This window comes from Mixophyes fleayi, chromosome 4 (assembly GCF_038048845.1).
Source record: "Mixophyes fleayi isolate aMixFle1 chromosome 4, aMixFle1.hap1, whole genome shotgun sequence".
Taxonomy (NCBI): domain Eukaryota; kingdom Metazoa; phylum Chordata; class Amphibia; order Anura; family Limnodynastidae; genus Mixophyes; species Mixophyes fleayi.
Window position 1 is genome coordinate 43,374,420 of NC_134405.1, and position 19,165 is coordinate 43,393,584.

The 19,165-nt window shown below is 42.7% G+C and overlaps 1 protein-coding gene across 2 annotated transcripts; it reads left to right on the forward strand.

Moving 5' to 3' along the window:
* The first annotated feature begins 1,858 nt into the window (after positions 1-1,858).
* Positions 1,859-18,023, forward strand: KEAP1 (kelch like ECH associated protein 1). Of its 2 annotated transcripts, none has more exons than XM_075206824.1 (6): positions 1,859-1,964; positions 5,749-6,759; positions 10,973-11,658; positions 13,923-14,128; positions 14,757-14,933; positions 15,255-18,023. In XM_075206824.1, exons 2-6 carry the CDS (start codon positions 6,217-6,219, stop codon positions 15,482-15,484), a joined length of 1,842 nt encoding a protein of 613 aa, XP_075062925.1. In that variant the 5' UTR covers positions 1,859-1,964; positions 5,749-6,216; the 3' UTR covers positions 15,485-18,023. The 2 variants fall into 2 exon arrangements, with proteins under 2 accessions (XP_075062925.1, XP_075062926.1); XM_075206825.1 differs by having other exon boundaries at positions 1,860-1,964; positions 6,189-6,759.
* Positions 18,024-19,165: the final 1,142 nt, after the last annotated feature.

The window sequence follows — 19,165 nt, forward strand, 5'->3', positions numbered from 1 at the left end:
GGTATATGTGACTAGTTACCAGCAGTGTCTATAATACCTTGCACAGACATAATGGTGCTATGTGCAGGTATATGTACATGTGACTAGTTACCAGTAGTGTCTATAATACATTGCACAGACATAATGGTGCTATGTGCAGGTATATGTGACTATTTACCAGCAGTGTCTATAATACCTTGCACAGACATAATGGTGCTATGTGCAGGTATATGTACATGTGACTAGTTACCAGCAGTGTCTATAATACCTTGCACAGACATAATGGTGCTATGTGCAGGTATATGTACATGTGACTAGTTACCAGCAGTGTCTATAATATATTGCACAGACATAAAGGTGCTATGTGCAGGTATATGTACATGTGACTAGTTACCAGCAGTGTCTATAATACCTTGCACAGACATAAAGGTGCTATGTGCAGGTATATGTACATGTGACTAGTTACCAGCAGTATCTATAATACATTGCACAGACATAATGGTGCTATGTGCAGATATATGTACATGTGACTAGTTACCAGCAGTGTCTATAATACATTGCACAGACATAAAGGTGCTATGTGCAGGTATATGTATATGTGACTAGTTACCAGCAGTGTCTATAATACCTTGCACAGACATAATGGTGCTATGTGCAGGTATATGTGACTAGTTACCAGCAGTGTCTATAATACATTACACAGACATAATGGTGCTATGTGCAGGTATATGTACATGTGACTAGTTACCAGCAGTGTCTATAATACCTTGCACAGACATAATGGTGCTATGTGCAGGTATATGTACATGTGACTAGTTACCAGCAGTGTCTATAATACCTTGCACAGACATAATGGTGCTATGTGCAGGTATATGTACATGTGACTAGTTACCAGCAGTGTCTATAATACATTGCACAGACATAATGGTGCTATGTGCAGATATATGTACATGTGACTAGTTACCAGCAGTGTCTATAATACCTTGCACAGACATAAAGGTGCTATGTGCAGGTATATGTACATGTGACTAGTTACCAGCAGTGTCTATAATACATTGCACAGACATAATGGTGCTATGTGCAGGTATATGTGACTATTTACCAGCAGTGTCTATAATACCTTGCACAGACATAAAGGGGCTATGTGCAGGTATATGTACATGTGACTAGTTACCAGCAGTGTCTATAATACATTGCACAGACATAAAGGTGCTATGTGCAGGTATATGTACATGTGACTAGTTACCAGCAGTGTCTATAATACCTTGCACAGACATAATGGTGCTATGTGCAGGTATATGTACATGTGACTAGTTACCAGCAGTGTCTATAATACCTTGCACAGACATAATGGTGCTATGTGCAGGTATATGTACATGTGACTAGTTACCAGCAGTGTCTATAATACCTTGCACAGACATAAACGTGCTATGTGCAGGTATATGTACATGTGACTAGTTACCAGCAGTGTCTATAATACCTTGCACAGACATAATGGTGCTATGTGCAGGTATATGTACATGTGACTAGTTACCAGCAGTGTCTATAATACCTTGCACAGACATAAACGTGCTATGTGCAGGTATATGTACATGTGACTAGTTACCAGCAGTGTCTATAATACCTCGCACAGACATAAACGTGCTATGTGCAGGTATACGTATTATAATGCAGGCAGCAGGGTAAAGGGGAATATACTCCGCTGTATTACAGAACAGACACAGACACAGACACGTCTCCTGAGAATCAGCTGCTCAGTTTGTACTTTCACTTCCCTGAACGTTCCGAGGCCCGTGCGCCTCAACCAATCAGAGCGGCCCATTGTACAACCAGGTCGTGTGACGCTTCGTCTCCGCCCAGGTGTAGGTCGTGACGTAGAAGCTCCGCCCCCGACCTCTTGTTGTGACGCTGCTGGGTCCTGCTGCTTAGTCATTGTGACTGCTCCGGAATATGGCGGGGGCGACGGACGGGAGAACTGGGGGCCGGTAAGAGCCGTGTTATGGGAGCTGGGCCGGTGACCTCTGCCCAAGTGGGAAGTAGGAATACGCTGAAGGGTAGACATGGGGGGAGAGGGGGAGGTGGTACTGGTAACAGATGGAGAGCAGAGAACGGTCTACGTGTAGGAGGGCGGAAGTATTAAGGCAATAGGGCTGGCAGGGCAGACTGTGTGTGTGTGTGTGTGTATGTATGTGTGTGTATATATGTGTGTATATATATATATATATATATATATATATATATATATATATATTTGTCTATGTGTTTGTATGTAAGAGTCTGGCTGGGGAGCCATTGGACGGGGCAGCCTGGCTGTGGGGGCATTGGACGGGGCAGGCTGGCTGTGGGGGCATTGGACGGGGCAGGCTGGCAGTGGGGGCATTGGACGGGGCAGGCTGGCAGTGGGGGCATTGGACGGGGCAGGCTGGCTTTGACAGGGCAGCCTGGTTGTGGAGGCATTGGACGGGGCAGGCTGGCTGTGGAGGCATTGGACGGGGCAGTCTGGAACATGGAGGTTGTGATATAGTAGGCTATGACACAGCTAGTTGTCATTTGGGGCATGGGTCAAGGGAGGGACTGGTAAGGTGGGCTATGTCAGAGCAAGCAGTGGAGGAGCTGACGGTCATTTTTTGTTGGAATGGCTAGTAAAATAGGCTATGACATTTGATTGTGTAGTAGCATTGCTGCCACACAGCACTGGGGCCATGGGTTCATATTGGCCAGCGCACTATGTGACATTTTTATGCTCTCCCTGTGTTTGTGTGGGTTTCCTCCTAGTTGTTTACTTCTCCCAGTCCAAAAACACACTGGTAGGTTAAATGCCTGCTGATGAATAGGACCTGTGTGTGTGTCTGTATTTAGACTGTAAGCACCAGCGGGACTGGGATTTATGTGAATGATTAAAATATTCCCTTTAAAAAGCTTTGCATTATAAATGTAACAATATATTAGTTTAGTAGAGCTGAGTTGTGGATGATAACAAACATCTTATGGACAGATAAAAACTGATCATACTTACCTGATTCATCATAATGGGGTTGTAAAACAGATGAAGTAATTCAGCCAAGTGCAAGTATACATAACAATGGATACTTTACATCAGGTCCAATATAGTAGGTAATCTCAGGTACTATCTTTCAGTGTTGGATTGTGATATCTTTGGTGATTTGGGTTTAATTAACTTATGAATATTATTTGAATATCACCTTTTCCCCATGTTTCAGTGTAATGTTTGGGTAAGCTCACTACAGCTAGCTGTCCATCATGTGGCGTCCCGTGCCAGGTACTTGTGTCCGTCTCTTCTTCAGCACTGATGCGTGGCTCGTTGTTTTTGGAGTCCGCTTTTGAATTTCTACTATATAAGGTTAAAATGTCTGATGTCAGGGTCTCTAGGAGACAGTAACTCAATGGGTGTAAATGGAAAAGGAAGCAAGATAGAGCTGCTGTGTCACCCTGAGGACATCATGTTGTGGTTTATGGTGTGTTGGGGAATCCAGCTGTCCAGAGAGCTGCAGGTGGGAGAGAGAAGTCTCCTATTTACAGTAAGTGGTCAGTGAGCATATGAAGTTATGGGTTGTGTGGATAGAGAAGAGTCTGAGATGGGTGTATGAAGAGAGTAGCTGTGATATTAGCCGGTCCTAAACTTATCACCTGGAGTTAGGTTATTACTAACACGTATATTGGCTGATAGACATTTTTCCATGTGACTTGAAGTTTGTTCAGCTGCAATGAAATAGTAGTTGACAAGTGGTAGGTTTAACAGTGTTGGTGAGGATTTTACGGTTCAAACCAACCATTTTTAATGAAACATTGGGCAAGGGCCACGTTGTAATGTTACATACACCATGCCATGTAATTGTTATAGCTAGTATGTACATAATATGAAATTGTATATACATTTGTAATGTAATTGTTATTGATAGTATGTGCCGCATTGCGCCTGTTAATTTATTTATAACCATTATAACATATTCTGCAATCAAATCATCCCTTCCTATTCCATGTAGTCGTTACTACCTGTACAAACAGTTCCAGCTGTGTATACACCGCTACACCATACCATGTAGGAGTTACCAGCTGTGTATACACCGCTACACCATACCATGTAGGAGTTACCAGCTCTGTATACACCGCTACACCATACCATGTAGGAGTTACCAGCTGTGTATACACTGCTACACCATACCATGTAGGAGTTACCAGCTCTGTATACACCGCTACACCATATCATGTAGGAGTTACCAGCTGTGTATACACCGCTACACCATACCATGTAGGAGTTACCAGCTCTGTATACACCGCTACACCATATCATGTAGGAGTTACCAGCTGTGTATACACCGCTACACCATACCATGTAGGAGTTACCAGCTGTGTATACACCGCTACACCATACCATGTAGGAGTTACCAGCTCTGTATACACCGCTACACCATACCATGTAGGAGTTACCAGCTCTGTATACACCGCTACACCATACCATGTAGGAGTTACCAGCTCTGTATACACCGCTACACCATACCATGTAGGAGTTACCAGCTCTGTATACACCGCTACACCATATCATGTAGGATTTACCAGCTGTGTATACACCGCTACACCATATCATGTAGGAGTTACCAGCTGTGTATACAACACTACACCATACCATGTAGGAGTTACCAGCTGTGTATACACTGCTACACCATACCATGTAGGAGTTACCAGCTCTGTATACACCGCTACACCATACCATGTAGGAGTTACCAGCTGTGTATACACTTCTACACCATACCATGTAGGAGTTACCAGCTGTGTATACACCGCTACACCATACCATGTAGGAGTTACCAGCTGTGTATACACCGCTACACCATACCATGTAGGAGTTACCAGCTGTGTATACACCGCTACACCATACCATGTAGGAGTTACCAGCTGTGTATACACCGCTACACCATACCATGTAGGAGTTACCAGCTCTGTATACACCGCTACACCATATCATGTAGGAGTTACCAGCTCTGTATACACCGCTACACCATATCATGTAGGAGTTACCAGCTCTGTATACACCGCTACACCATATCATGTAGGAGTTACCAGCTCTGTATACACCGCTACACCATATCATGTAGGAGTTACCAGCTCTGTATACACCGCTACACCATACCATGTAGGAGTTACCAGCTGTGTATACACCGCTACACCATATCATGTAGGAGTTACCAGCTCTGTATACACCATATCGTGTAGGAGTTACCAGCTCACACGAGAAGTGATTCGGCAGATAAAATGCTCCGTGTCTGCGACACCAGCCTAATATGTACATCTAGGAGGAGAAAAGAAACACGATTGTAACATTCTGGAGTGTCCTCAAGGTTTAGACAAGATGTAATGTTCAGAATAAATCCAGTTTTAATACAAGGGGTCACAGCCCCAACTGCTTGACTGGAATCTAAGGGGTCCTGCAAATGTAGTTGGACAAACAGTAATGGAGTGTAAACACACTTGTGACTACTGCAGGTCGGTCATAACAATAACTCAATGATAAAAATAATGGGCAGGAGAGTTGGTCGGTACCTGTGTCAGCTACGTATGTTATGGTTTATGCTTTACATAGTACCGTGTGCATTGACACCTGTACATAAACAGCAACAATTGGGAAAGAAACTGACTGCGCAGTACATGTGCGTTGCTAGTAAACTGTGTGCAAAATAAAAACATAACTTGGTATATTTACATATGACGTCACTAACAGGATTTTGTGTTGTGTCTTGATTCTCTTTACAGATATCAAACAAAAAATGAACTAGAAGTTAGTTTCTTGGACTTCCTTTAGCTGGATGCTCTCCATCTGGAGTATATGTAACTGTCTGGGGTAGTCTCCCTAGCCTCCCTTTATTGGACAATCTAAGAATATCTCCCATGGAACAAACAACCTTTTTTGTTTTTTTAAGTTACATTGTTTCAGGCTTTAAACATGAAACCATTGAAAAACAAACAATGAATCCTTAATTGGCAATGGAATAATTTCTCATTGGATTACAATTGATTTTAATAAGTTTTTAACCATCTTCACTAGATGTAATCCCAGGATGATTTTATCTGGATAACTGGTTTAATGGGGATTATTTTGTCATTTTGTTCAAATTGAAAATTCTCTTTTTTTTTTAAAAACAAATAAAAAGCCCAAACAACTTTTTCACCCTCTTTCCCTGTATAATGTGCAGATAAGGATTGATTGGAAGTGTGGCGGGGATGTATGCCACAGAGTGCCAGGCCGAAGTGACCCCCTCAAATAACAATGGCAACCGCAAGTTTCACTATTCGCTGGCGGACCATACCAACCAAGCGTTCAAGATCATGAACGAGCTGAGGCTGGGGCAGCTGCTGTGTGACGTGACCCTCAGAGTGGAGTACGATGAGATAAAGACGGACTTTGTGGCACATAAAGTTGTGCTGGCTTCCAGCAGCCCCGTCTTTAGAGCCATGTTTACCAATGGGCTCAAGGAGTGTGGCATGGAAATAGTACCCATTAAAGGTATTCATCCCAAAGTCATGGAGCGGCTTCTGGAGTTTGCCTACACGGCCAGCATCTCCGTGGGGGAAAAGTGCGTCATCCACGTGATGAATGGGGCGGTCATGTATCAGATGGACAGCGTGGTCAAGGCCTGCTGCGACTTTCTCATCCAGCAGCTGGACCCAAGTAATGCCATTGGCATTGCCAGCTTTGCCGAGCAAATTAGCTGTCAGGAGCTGCACCAGAAGGCTCGGGAGTATATATACATGCACTTTGGAGAGGTAAGACTATGGTAGTAAGAGTGGCACAAACCGAATTTAGAAACAGATAATGGTGATCATCGTGTGTCCTAGTCACATGACGTACTGTGTATACTGGTTGACCTTTGTGCCTCCATCTTTACTCTTCACACCTCGCACAACTGGTGGGCTGTATAAGATTTTAGTTTAGGAACAGATCATTGATTTCCACACTGGTGTGACAGGCCACGTGTTTTCTCGTCGGAATCTGTTATCTGTTCTTTGGTTGTGAGGGCGAAGCACTTTTTAAATGGGGGAAAAAAATCAATTAATTTGATAGCTATTGACATGTTTTTAGCACTGCTGCCGTACAGCGTTTAGGTTGTGGGTTCGATTCTAACCAGTACCCCCCCATCTGTGTTTGATATCTGCTGGGAATTATCGCTTCATTTTGCGTTCAAGATTCCATTTGTTTTGCTCAAACTATTCCTGAATTCAAAGAAATTGCCTTTCCGTTGGAAAAGTGTGGGGTTTGGAGAGCAGAAAAGATAGGTGCGAACAACCAGCCCTTCTCTAAAACTTGTGTTGGGGTAATCAGGAAATTGGGTCTCCTGAGGGTAAATGTATCAAGCTGTGAGCTTCTGGCGGGTTTGAAAAGTAGAGATGTTGCCTATAGCAACCAATCAGATTCCAGCTTTCATTTTGTAGAATGTACTAAATAAATGATCGCTAGAATCTGATTGGTTTTTCTATCCCACCGGAAAACTCTCAGGTTGATACATTTACCCCCTGGAGTGGAAGCTTTGCCACTTCAGTGGTCCCAGTGTCCGTGAAACTGTTGTCTACTATGCCAAAGTAGTAAAAATGAAATAAACTCCAAGATAATTTTCAGATAGGTTAGTTTTTAATAAAGTTTTTTTATTGGAGAAACCTTCTTGAGGGTTCTGTCCATCCAGTGGACCAGCGAGGTTAGATTAAACTTATGTTTAAACATAGGTTTGATAAAACCTTCTTCCAAAGTGAGGCCAAAGAGGCAATCTCTGGGACACAGTGTGGGGGCCGCTGTCACTGTAAAGGAAATACAACTTCATATCTCCTTCCAAAATATGTACACCACAGGGCAGGACCAAAGCATTTGCCAAAAGGTGCCTGAAAGGGTGTAGTAGTTAGCTGTGCAGCCCTATTGGAGTGACATGAACTCTGTGCAAGACGTAAAAGTGCACCTGTTGGTCTCCCTCGTGCCACCGAGCATCACACTCCAACCTTCATTAGAAATGTCCCCCAAGTCAACCTCCCACTTAACTCCAGGGGGTCTAAGCCCTCCGCCGGCAGCAGCTGGGGCATAGAATGCAGAGATCACTCTGCATGAGCCCTGTGTTCTCAGGAGACCCTTAACGGGAGTCTACCAAGTATGGCCTGCCTTGTACAATTTGGGAGGTGAGGGCATGGTGAAGGTGTAGGTACCTGTAGAATTGACAATTAGATAATGAATAGTCAGCCCTCAACTGATCAAATAATTTCAAACCGTTATCCACATATACCTGACCGAGGGTATTAATCCCCATCCACCGGCCCCTGGAAGCTAAGCTAACTCTGGACGATCATCATTGAACCATAATGGGGTGTCAGGATCTCTTCCCTCTCTGTCTAAAAAGTATTTTGAGCAGGTAGAGTTTAATTGAATAACACATCCGTCAAACCATTGTTTACCATGTTATTAAATATAAAATCTTTTAAATATATCTAAAATATTGATAGATTTTTATTTATTACATTTGTGTCGCCTCCCTCCATGTGGTGACAGGTTCAGGTGATAATTGATTGCAGTAATATGGATGTGAGAAGTTTGAATTGATAATCCTACAGGAACAGACACTGCTGTTTATTAACATTTGTTTATGCGTCCTCAATATATTTTGCAGCTATTTACAATAAATGAGACAAGTAGAATGCATTGATTCTCGTACAAGGAAGGACAATTAAAAGATAAAGTTGATGTGTAACAGGAGAGCCAACCAAGAGTCTTTTCTCATAAGCCCTGGCACTCAAGGGGTTAAGGCTTCCTTCAGGTATTTGTGTGCTGGAAGGGTCTAGCTATGGTTAAACTTAAACCGGAGACAAACAATGTGTTCACTATTGCAGCAGGTTCCCTCTCACAGATGTGCGTAACGTCCTGTATAAGGATAGTGTGCACTGAGCTTTATATATCTTGTCACATGTTTCGTGGTCCTTTTTAATTGCTAAAATGCTTTAACCATAGGACAAAATAAACCAAAGTGCCGCATGTAGAAACGCTCCTCGCTGATTAGTTTAAGCCATAGAGGAGGCTAAACAGAGAAGTGTTACTTAATGAACAAGGTTTGTTGTGACATTTACATAGTTGCGCTTCTTGGGCCTGATTCGTTAAAGAACTAAGGCAAGAAATTTCTTACTTAAGTCTCCTGGACAAAACCATGTTAAAATGCAAATATCAACTTTAAATTTCAGTGTACAAATAAGCTATCAAGTATTTGTGTGCTACATGAAAATACAGTCAATATTTAACTTATGTGCAAAATAGAAAACTAATTTTCACCCCTTGCATTGTAACATGTAAGAAATTTCTTGCCTAAGTTCTTTAATGAATCGGGGCCCCTTGAGATTTTCTTTTTCTGCCCCTCCGCACACCTAGACACACTTGTAGTGCGTATCACCAAGAGCTGTTGTGTGTCTTGAAGTGTCGGGGGCAGACCATCCCACTGCTTGTAGGACTAGTACACATTAATATTTTAATTGATGCTTGGATTTCATGCCTTTTTGTATTCTTCACCACTTCTGTGTAGTTACTCGGGTTGCTTAGTGAGTGTTGTGACTGCTCTATACATAACTCCTGCAACTTGTGTTGTGGATCGTAGCTCTATGGAACACTCATCGCCGTAGTCTCTAGTTTCTTTCCAAGAACTGAGCATGAGAAGTTAGGAGACTTCTTATCACCCCATCTGTAATGTGATACCAGTGATTTTCTACTCCTTCGCTCTAGCTCTGAGGAAGCTGCTGGGACATTTCTTGTAGTGTGTGCTTTGCCCTGTTAGCACATAAAATGCTACACAATTAAGGCATAGTTGTGCGTGTTAATTGCATGTTGCCGACAAGTTGAAAGGCACAAGCAGATAAGTCCGACATTGCACCACTAGAATCCTGTTTATTTAAAGCACGTCTAAGAGAAATGCCATTTGAATCTGTTTTTGGCAAACCAAGTAGTTCTTCTGTTCTAAACAATCCACCCTAAACAGGGGAAAAAGCAAAAAGAACTTCTGTTTGGAATTATGTGAGTAAATAAAGGTCTCCCCAAGCATTAGATGGGATCTCATTCTGATATAGGTATAACCACCGGATTGGGGGGTGCAGACAAGTGACATTCTCTTATTTTATTTATCGCAACAATCGGCCAAAACTACACTTTTGCTTTGAGTGCACTGACCCTTTATTGCCCCCTCAGTGATGTTAAAGGCACCGCCTCCTAGTCCCAAAGGATGTCCATGTGTGACCTGTGATTTGTGGCCCTGTTATTGTTTTTGGGCTCGGGCTCCCTTTTTCTGAACATGTTTACACTATGACTGATGTGTTGACTCATGTTCCAGTGAACTCCCTCCCTTCTCAGTAAGTGAGTGGCTGCACAGAACGTGTTGAGCGGTGCAACTGCATGTTTACAGAGCAAATCACACGTCCTTGTGTCTTGCTGAGTCATTGCCTTCTCCTGGGCTGGAATGTGCTCTCTCGCCGGGTTCGGTTATGAAAAGATCACACCAGGAAAAAAACAAGATTGACAGACTGTGGTTCTGCACTGTCATGCTGCCTAGCTTTTTTTATTTTCAGTGGCAGTAAACATAATTATCTGTGTCTGATAATGACCATAGTATGAATAATGACACACTGCAGGCATTGTTATTATCAACTAAAATAGATGCAGCTTATCAGGCCTAATAGCTGTCGCTCCTGAATGGGGGACTCCCAGTGATGCTAATCCTACAGGACGCTGTAACTGTGACTAAGGGTTCCTGTAGGCCAGGGTTATTAGCCACCCAAATATGCAAATGAGGTTACACTCAGGGGTCCGTAGCTGCAAGATTGAGATATTAGTTGCTGTGTACCAATTGCTCACTTTAGATTCTATTGCCATTGATACCAAGCCTGCTATAATTATATATTTGTGTGTGTCTCCTTCTCTCACTGGCTGTGACTGTGTCCTCACACTGTTCTTTTGTCTGTTGCTCAGGTGTCCAAGCAGGAGGAGTTTTTCAACCTGTCCCGTTGTCAGCTGGTAAATCTCATCAGTCGGGACGACCTGAACGTACGCTGTGAATCTGAAGTCTTCCACGCTTGTATAAACTGGGTGAAGTGTGACTGTGAGAACCGGCGGCCATACATCCAGGCGCTGCTGCGTGCCGTGCGCTGCCACTCGCTTACCCCAAACTTCCTCCAACTACAGCTCCAGCGCTGTGAGATCCTCCGCGGAGACACCAGCTGCCAGGACTATCTGTCCAAGATCTTCCAGGACCTCACTCTCCACAAGCCCACCAGGCTTCAACAAGGGAGAATCCCCAATATCCCGCAGTTCATCTATGTGGCTGGAGGCTACTACCGTCATTCGCTCAACTTCCTGGAGGCGTACAACCCGATGGAGGGGGAGTGGCTTAGCTTGGCTCCCTTAGAGATGCCACGTAGCGGACTCGCCGGATGCGTTGTTGGGGGTCTGTTTTATGCAGTGGGAGGCCGCAATAATGCCCCTGACTGCAATCAGGACTCTGACGCCATGGACTGCTACAATCCCATGAACAACCAGTGGTCGCCTTGTGCGTCTTTGAGCGTGCCCAGGAACAGGGTGGGTGCTGGCGTCATAGATGGACAGATTTACGCAGTGGGTGGATCTCACGGGTGCCTACATCACAACAGCGTGGAGAGGTGGGTGCAACCAACACGGCTCTTTTTATAACCCCTTGTACCCCATGTCCTGTGATACCACTTTTTGATTATTAGATAACGGGAGGATGGAGTGTTTAAAGTTGTCCACCTGGCTTCAGGTAATAGGTGGGACCCTTGTCTGATATATATGGGGAGGAGCAGGGCATCTGATTAAGGAGGGGTTGTCTAAAGTCCACTAACAAGTAACATGTCACGTGTCGTCAGAGGAAGGCTTATAAAAGAGAACCGTAGACTGCACTGTGCTACCCAGGCAAAATCTCCAGCTGTGTAAAGAGGTCCAAACCTGTTTGAAAAAAAATAAAATAAATTGCGAAACTTTTATTAGTAGCTGTACTTGCCTAAAGTAAATAAAATGAAAGTCCTTCCTGAAACAAGAATCATTCACATGATGCGATAAAATAGCACAGCTTGGAAAACATTACCAAAAAGTAGTCATTTTATTACTCTGTTTTGGAAACGTATGCATCCATAACTGCAGGTTAATGGCATAGACAGAGCCGTATGTCCCACTTGCTAACAGCTGATTCATCAGGTCTATTTATCAGTGCAAGATATGGTTTTATGTGGTTATAGGACGTCGTATGAATGTACATTACACAAACCTTGCATCCTGTGCCATTCATTCAGGTTATGTTATTATCAGTGCATAGTCCATAAAGGTGGGGTAACACCTGCTGTGTACCGTGTGTGTACCGTGTGTGTGGTGACCTCTTGCAGGCTACTGATCCACATAGTCCTTATTAGCAAAAAAATGTCCCTGTCATTGCCCTGTACCTTTATCAGCGCTGGGGGGAAGCTTGCATACTGTGTTCCTATGGGTGTCATGTGATGCATCACATGACTTGTTTCTGCCACTTTGTCAGTGTGAAAGATCTTTGTAGAATCCACCTTCAGTTCTGAGGTACTATTAAGAAACTTAATGCTGAAATACTGTTTAAACCTGAGCTGAAAATCAAGATCAATTCTGCCAGATCACAGCCTGGATTATCTATATTGCCATTTTTGTATTTATTTTTGCAGCAACTATGAAATAGATTTGAGATCTCACCGGAAAAACACATGGACATATATTTATTTTTAAGTTTCCTAATTAGAAAAACATCCCACCCTTCTCTATATGGGGTTTGCTGTTCCGGGAATTTTGTGTATGGCTGGGTAGAAACCTCCACAACCTAACAAGGGTGCATACCCTGTTTCCTGTGCCAGCCATTTCAGTGTAACATGGAAAATGCTAGGATGGTTGTAACAGACTCGCTGTGTTCTTGGATGTCTGGAAAGTGTTTGCATAACCCGGCTACCTGTTCATTTGCAAGTCTTTATATTCGGTAATCATTGCCAGACAGTACACGTCCTTTCCAAGCACGTGTTGTGTATATAATTGGTCCAGTGCCACTCTCCCATTAACCCACTGTTCTTGTGGACGTGTTTCCAGTGTCAGGTTCTCTCTAAGCAAGTCTTGTGTGAACAATGTGCAAGCTAGCGGCCCTCTTCTCTCTCTCTCTGATTGTTTTGTGCTTCCTCTTATATTTCCTGTTTCGTTTCACTGTTTAAAAAAAAAAAAAAAAAAAAAGTTCAGTAAAACGTAACTAATTTTCCACAGCAAATCTCTTCTTTCCAGCATTTTGTATTGACAAAAGTTGCATTATTACTGTACTCCTTTGGTCATGGTAAAATTAAATCTAGAAAAATGCACTCCAGTGCTCAGATCGCCTTGGTCAATCTCGCTGGCACATGTGTACTCCTGGGTTTTAATGTTGTTTCTCAGTGTAAAGTTCCTTTTGTTATGTACAGTAAATGTGTAGTACCAGGTATAAATCCTTTAGTGTGCCCAGTGTCTGTGTGTAGAATTGTATATTGCACCACCCTGTACCCGCCATGCTGTAGCTGCAGTTGGAGACCTCATTAGGTATAATATACCAGATTCCGCCCCATACGTAAGAGCTGGGAATTACTAGAGCTGGTTCCTGCCATGTAGGGTTTTCCGGCACAGCATTCTGTAATTGTGGCACGAGCCATGATTCTACATTATCGGGTCACCCGGTCTTCCTGTGAATATGGACACGCATCTCTGATGCTGTATTTGTTTTTGTTTCTTTTTTATGTTGGAATGGATCGATCATTATATCTGCCTTATTTCCTGTTTTGAATACAAACGTTGTCCTTTCTCTGGGTCCAAAGCTGCCATTTGATGCCTCTGCCAGCCGGAGCAAGTCTCACTCTTGTGCGCGTTTTCTTTCCCACAGATACGATCCTGAGAGAGATCAATGGCAGGTTGTTGCTCCAATGAAGACTCGGCGGATTGGAGTGGGCGTGGCTGTGCTGAACCGGCTCCTCTATGCAGTTGGTGGATTTGACGGGACGAACCGACTGAGCTCGGCCGAGTGTTATTACCCCGAGACGGACAAGTGGAAGGACATCGCGCCCATGAACGTGGTGCGCAGTGGTGCAGGTGAGTTCAGTGCGATCAGTGAGTGGATGGATGGAAGGCTCAGCTGGGACTTATAGTTCAGTGCATGAGATTTTTAGGAGTGACTTCAGTTCTGTACGGTGTGAGGAAAAATAAGCAGAAATTGTGGCTGCTGACACTTCTAGTAATAGAGTGAGGCTTCAATAATTTGGTATTCCAAAATATATATAGAAAGATATGGTGTATAAAATAAAATGCAGATTTTAAACATTTGGTGAGTAGCTGGTCTTTTTAGGTGATTATGTAAAATTATTGTTATTAATATTTATTTATATGGCACTAACATACTCCGTAACGCTTCCCTCGCACACGCTTTGTATTCTTTAAGTTAGTCTTCGCTGCCTTGGCAGATTACCCTGTGGCTATAGATAAAGCGGAACGGTCGGCAGCTCAGTAAAGGGCTCCAACCTTCCAATGTTTCCCTAAAGCCTGGCTCCGGCACGCGTATTAGGGTAACCTTTGAACTCTTGGCATGTCTCAGGGCCGTTTGTAAAAATGATCTTATTAACCACGCTACAGTATATTAAAATGCGTGACAAAAATACGTTGGAATTTTTTTTTATACATGTTCTTGTATTAATGTGTACACATACTTGTCTCATGTTTGCAGGGGCGTGTGCGGTTGATACAAGCGTGTATGCCATGGGAGGCTATGATGGGAGGGACCAGCTGAACAGCGTGGAGAGATACGATGTGGAAAAAGACCACTGGAGCTTTGTGGCACCCATGGGACACCGTCGGAGCGCTCTCGGGGTCACTGTCCATCAAGGAAGGATCTATGTACTAGGTAACTGCGGAGGAGAGGGAGGCTGGGTAGACTATTTAGGCTGTCATGAAACCTTGGAACCAGAGTGGAGAAGATTACAAGCTTAGAACACTTTAAACATCACTACAGTTTTAGTCCAGCTTTGAGTTCTGTATGTTTACAGTCCCTATCGGCCTGGCAGCGTCCCCGGGACACGAGCATTGAGATGTTTAATGAATGTTTTGGCTGTATGTCTTCTGGTAGATGTTATGTTCCAACGTCATTATCATCTCCCTTATTTTGATATAGTCTTAAGCTCACTTGACTAGCAGATGTAATTAGTCTCCCTTTCCTGTCCTTCAGGCGGATACGACGGCAACACGTTCTTGGACATTGTGGAGTGTTATGACCCCGCCCAGGACGTGTGGACAGAGGTGACGCGGATGATGTCTGGGCGCAGTGGCGTGGGGGTGGCCATCACAATGGAGCCCTGCCGAAAAACTCAGTGCGGGGTCCTCTTCCCACAAAAAGATGAGAGCCCCCAGGACAGTCACAAAGGCGGATGCATCTTCTCCTCAAGCTGCAAGAAGTAGGAGGGGGTCCTTTGTTCCACCGAACTGCTCAGTGTTACCGAAGATGTTTTGAGTTATTTCTTTATTCTGCATCGGGAGGTGAAGCGGTGTTTCTACAGTACGAGGTGCCATGGAAGTGTAATATACCTTCTTTATTATGTGACTCCTCCTCTCCTACGCGGGAGATAATCCACTCTACACATCTACCTGCCACAAGTTTAAGATGGACACCCATATAGTATACAGTTAGTTATAGCATACCTCCCTTCCTTTACAATCCCGAATGTCGGGACAGAATAAGCCCCGCCCCCGTTCTGGACAAACTCCACGCACAACTGGGCATATTATGGCAAAACTCCACCCACTTTCCTGTTAAGCACCACCCCTTTTGCGGCCCTCAAATCGGGATGTCCCTCCAAAATCGGGACCATTGGAGGTATGGTTTAGGTTTTCTTAGGGTATAGATATTTTTTTATTTTTTTTCAATAGAGCAATAGATAGCACTGTACTAAAAGTAATTTTGGGCTGGAACATATAACTATATAGTTTAAAGTGCAATGGTTAATGTTTTCTATAATTTATGTACTGCTGTAATTTGAGGAGAGAGAGAGAACCTTTCTGTTAAATTATTATTCCAGAAATCTGATTTGTGTTTTCCAGTTGTAATACTTGTCCTCATGTCCAGGACAACGAATTCTTACACTGGTATAATGTAACATTCAATTGAACTGTTGTTTATGTGGGAAAAAAGAGGCCATTCTCCTGCTCTAAATAATATTAACATCAATTTAACATTTTGAGTCTCTAATGGTTTAAGTATTTTGCGATAGCGCATGTCAGTCAAAAATAATTGGTCTTTGAAGGTAAACTAGTGTACAAATACTTTAAATATTGAAGTAACATTACAGTTTTTAAGCTTTATAATTTTATCTAGAGGGGAAAAAGAAAATACACTATTATTGGTCTGAAGATAATAGTTCAACGAGAGACTTGGTCAATGGCTATTAATGTGGAGCATGGGAACCAACATCTAATGAAATAATTCGACTACAAAAGTCTCATGTATTATCTCAATCTATCATCAAAATAGAGGTTTCAAATTCTCTCAGGACAGGTTTTTTTTTATTCAGTTGTTGGCATAATAAAATACCCTGAAAGAGTCGTTGAAAATGAGAGAGAGATAACTGCTATTTGATGGCATGTCGTTAGCATACTTAGATAAGGTATAACCCTACAGTACAACAACATGCTATTCAGCATTACGGTTGCACTTTAAAATCACGCCCCTTAAGTCGTTAACCTTCTCACATTGTGAATGTCGCCTTTTTGAAGTATGTGATTACAAAAATCGAAGTATTCTTGTTAGATGTTATAGGTGAATGTATATATATTTGACATTATTTAATTTTATTTTATGTATGTTCATGACAAAGATGTGTTGCTTTTTACAGGCACGGCTTAGATCCATAATAAAGCTTTGCTACGAGCAGAATGTAGGGGGATGGGGGGGATGTTTATAGGAGGAAAAAAAATCCCTAAATGGACAGCTGTGAAAATGGCGAATGTCTATTCTATGGGTGAATCATAACTAGTCCCACCGAATATAAAATTGTAGCCATCGTTCTCTGCTGTGCTTGTCCAGTTATCCCTCCACCAATCAGATGTTCTCCCCCGGTACAGCGCTCTTCAGGTCTCCTGTTCATGCTGACATTTCATTTGTGGCGAAGATGATCTTGTACTGGGGGGAGTGTTCCTATTGGAACTACATCCATACCTATATGAAAGTGATGAGCACCGTCTTGAACGGGTCATGCCAGCCATATAACAACAACGTATCCTTGTTCATATGTACATTTATTTCTCCTATGTGTACACTGGGGTATTGCAATTCTTTTGTAGTAACTTTTTTTTGTTGATATTTAGGGACAAAATAGTCTTAAGGTGCCCATACCTGGTCAGGTCCAGCCATTCATCTCCACCTATGTCAATTTTATTGTGGCCAGATCTGCCGTCTCCCTGGTGGTTCACCAATTGTGCCAAATGGCCAGATCGGACATAACCACAAGGAGCTTCCTTATTCCAGACAGCTGTTGACACCGTTTTATATATTTTCCATCCTATCCATTAAAATCTGGATTAGATCGTACAGGAATATGGCCAACTAGACCTGTCTGTGCACATATGGGCACATTTTAGGTATGGTTGGAGCAGCTGTAAACCGAGGTAGAGCTTACATAGATGTGACATCCATGGACATCGTCTACTGGTAAACCCATACCTAGATACTATGGAGGTTTTCTACAGATGTTGTTCACCATAAGAACGTTTATACAGAACTGTATCTAATGTACATATTTACAGATATATAGCACTTCTTATTTTAACAAGTTACATTTTGTTTTTCCTTGAGCTACAATGCTGCTTTTCATACGATGTGTATATAGGTCTCTCTGTATACTGACACACACTGCCTGTGTCACTTGTGTATTGTACAGCTCTATTTTATTGGCAACGTTCACCTGTAATTTAACTCTGTTTTCAATATAAACTTGTCATTTAATGAATGCCTCTTTTTTTTTTAAAATTTATTTATACACTTGTGTGACTTCATAAGAGCTCATTTTCGTTTTCATTCTAAATAACACGGCTTATACTGCAGCCACTGCCATTAGTGAAGGCCATTGACATCACTGAGGAAACTGTGTGTCATGCTGAAGTGATATCATCACAACTGATAGGCTGATTGTTGGTTCAGCTCACAAATCCTTGTTCTAGAACTCTAATTATGTCCCTGGATCCGCTTCACAACCAGTCATTGTTCAGTTAATGATGCATGTCCCAACAATTTTTACTTTTTGTTTCCAAATGACATATATTATTACTAAAAATGTAAAATGACTAGAAAAGCAATGACTTTTGCAGTATAATCTTAAAATATGATTACTAGTTCACTTGTGTTTGCAAAAGATCATGGAGCTCAAACCATGTTTGGCTAAGCATCAAAAAGGTTCACATCCAGAACTATGTACAAGATGACTACAAATATGTCAGAGAAAGATGTGATTACTGAGGAAAGTATTTCTTCCTATGCACTGCAGGCTTCCTGCTTGTGTAATACTATAGAAGTATCATAGCCAGGGCGTACTGCTCTGCTCATACCCAGAACCGGGAGATACAGATTCTGGGTATGAGCAGAGTGATTTTGCTCAATATCGGCAGATACCTGTCTTGATGAATCAGGCTCTCTGTGTCTAAAATGATTATAAAATGATAATGGCTTGTTCTCTGTTCCATGCCAAGTATAAATACAATGTCAAGGTATGGAAACGTTCATGTATAGTGTTACAGTATATGCTGTCATATGTGATCAGCTGCCAATGATATGAGTTGGATCACATATGGCTAAGTGGTTAGCACTTCTGCCTTACAGCACTGGGGTCATGAGTTCAATTCCCGACCATGGCCTTATCTGTGAGGAGTTTGTATGTTCTCCCCGTGTTTGCGTGGGTCTCCTCCGGGTTTCCTCCCACACTCCAAAAACATACAGGTAGGTTAATTGGCTGCTAACAAACTGACCTGTGTGTGTGTGTGTGATGCCCTCTGACAGAATTAACCCTTGTGTGTGTGTGTGTCCTCCTGCTGCTGTCTTGTGGTTACTTACAGGACAAGCCCATCTCCGTGTCGTAGGGAATATAGATTGTA

Bases quoted from the DNA above. Each gene is read 5' to 3' on its own strand.
- KEAP1 (XM_075206824.1), top strand. From the start codon at position 6,217: ATGTATGCCACAGAGTGCCAGGCCGAAGTGACCCCCTCAAATAACAAT. The intron at 6,760-10,972 runs GTAAGACTATGG...TCTGTTGCTCAG, and splicing joins TATACATGCACTTTGGAGAG to GTGTCCAAGCAGGAGGAGTT. The intron at 14,934-15,254 runs GTAACTGCGGAG...CCTGTCCTTCAG, and splicing joins AGGAAGGATCTATGTACTAG to GCGGATACGACGGCAACACG.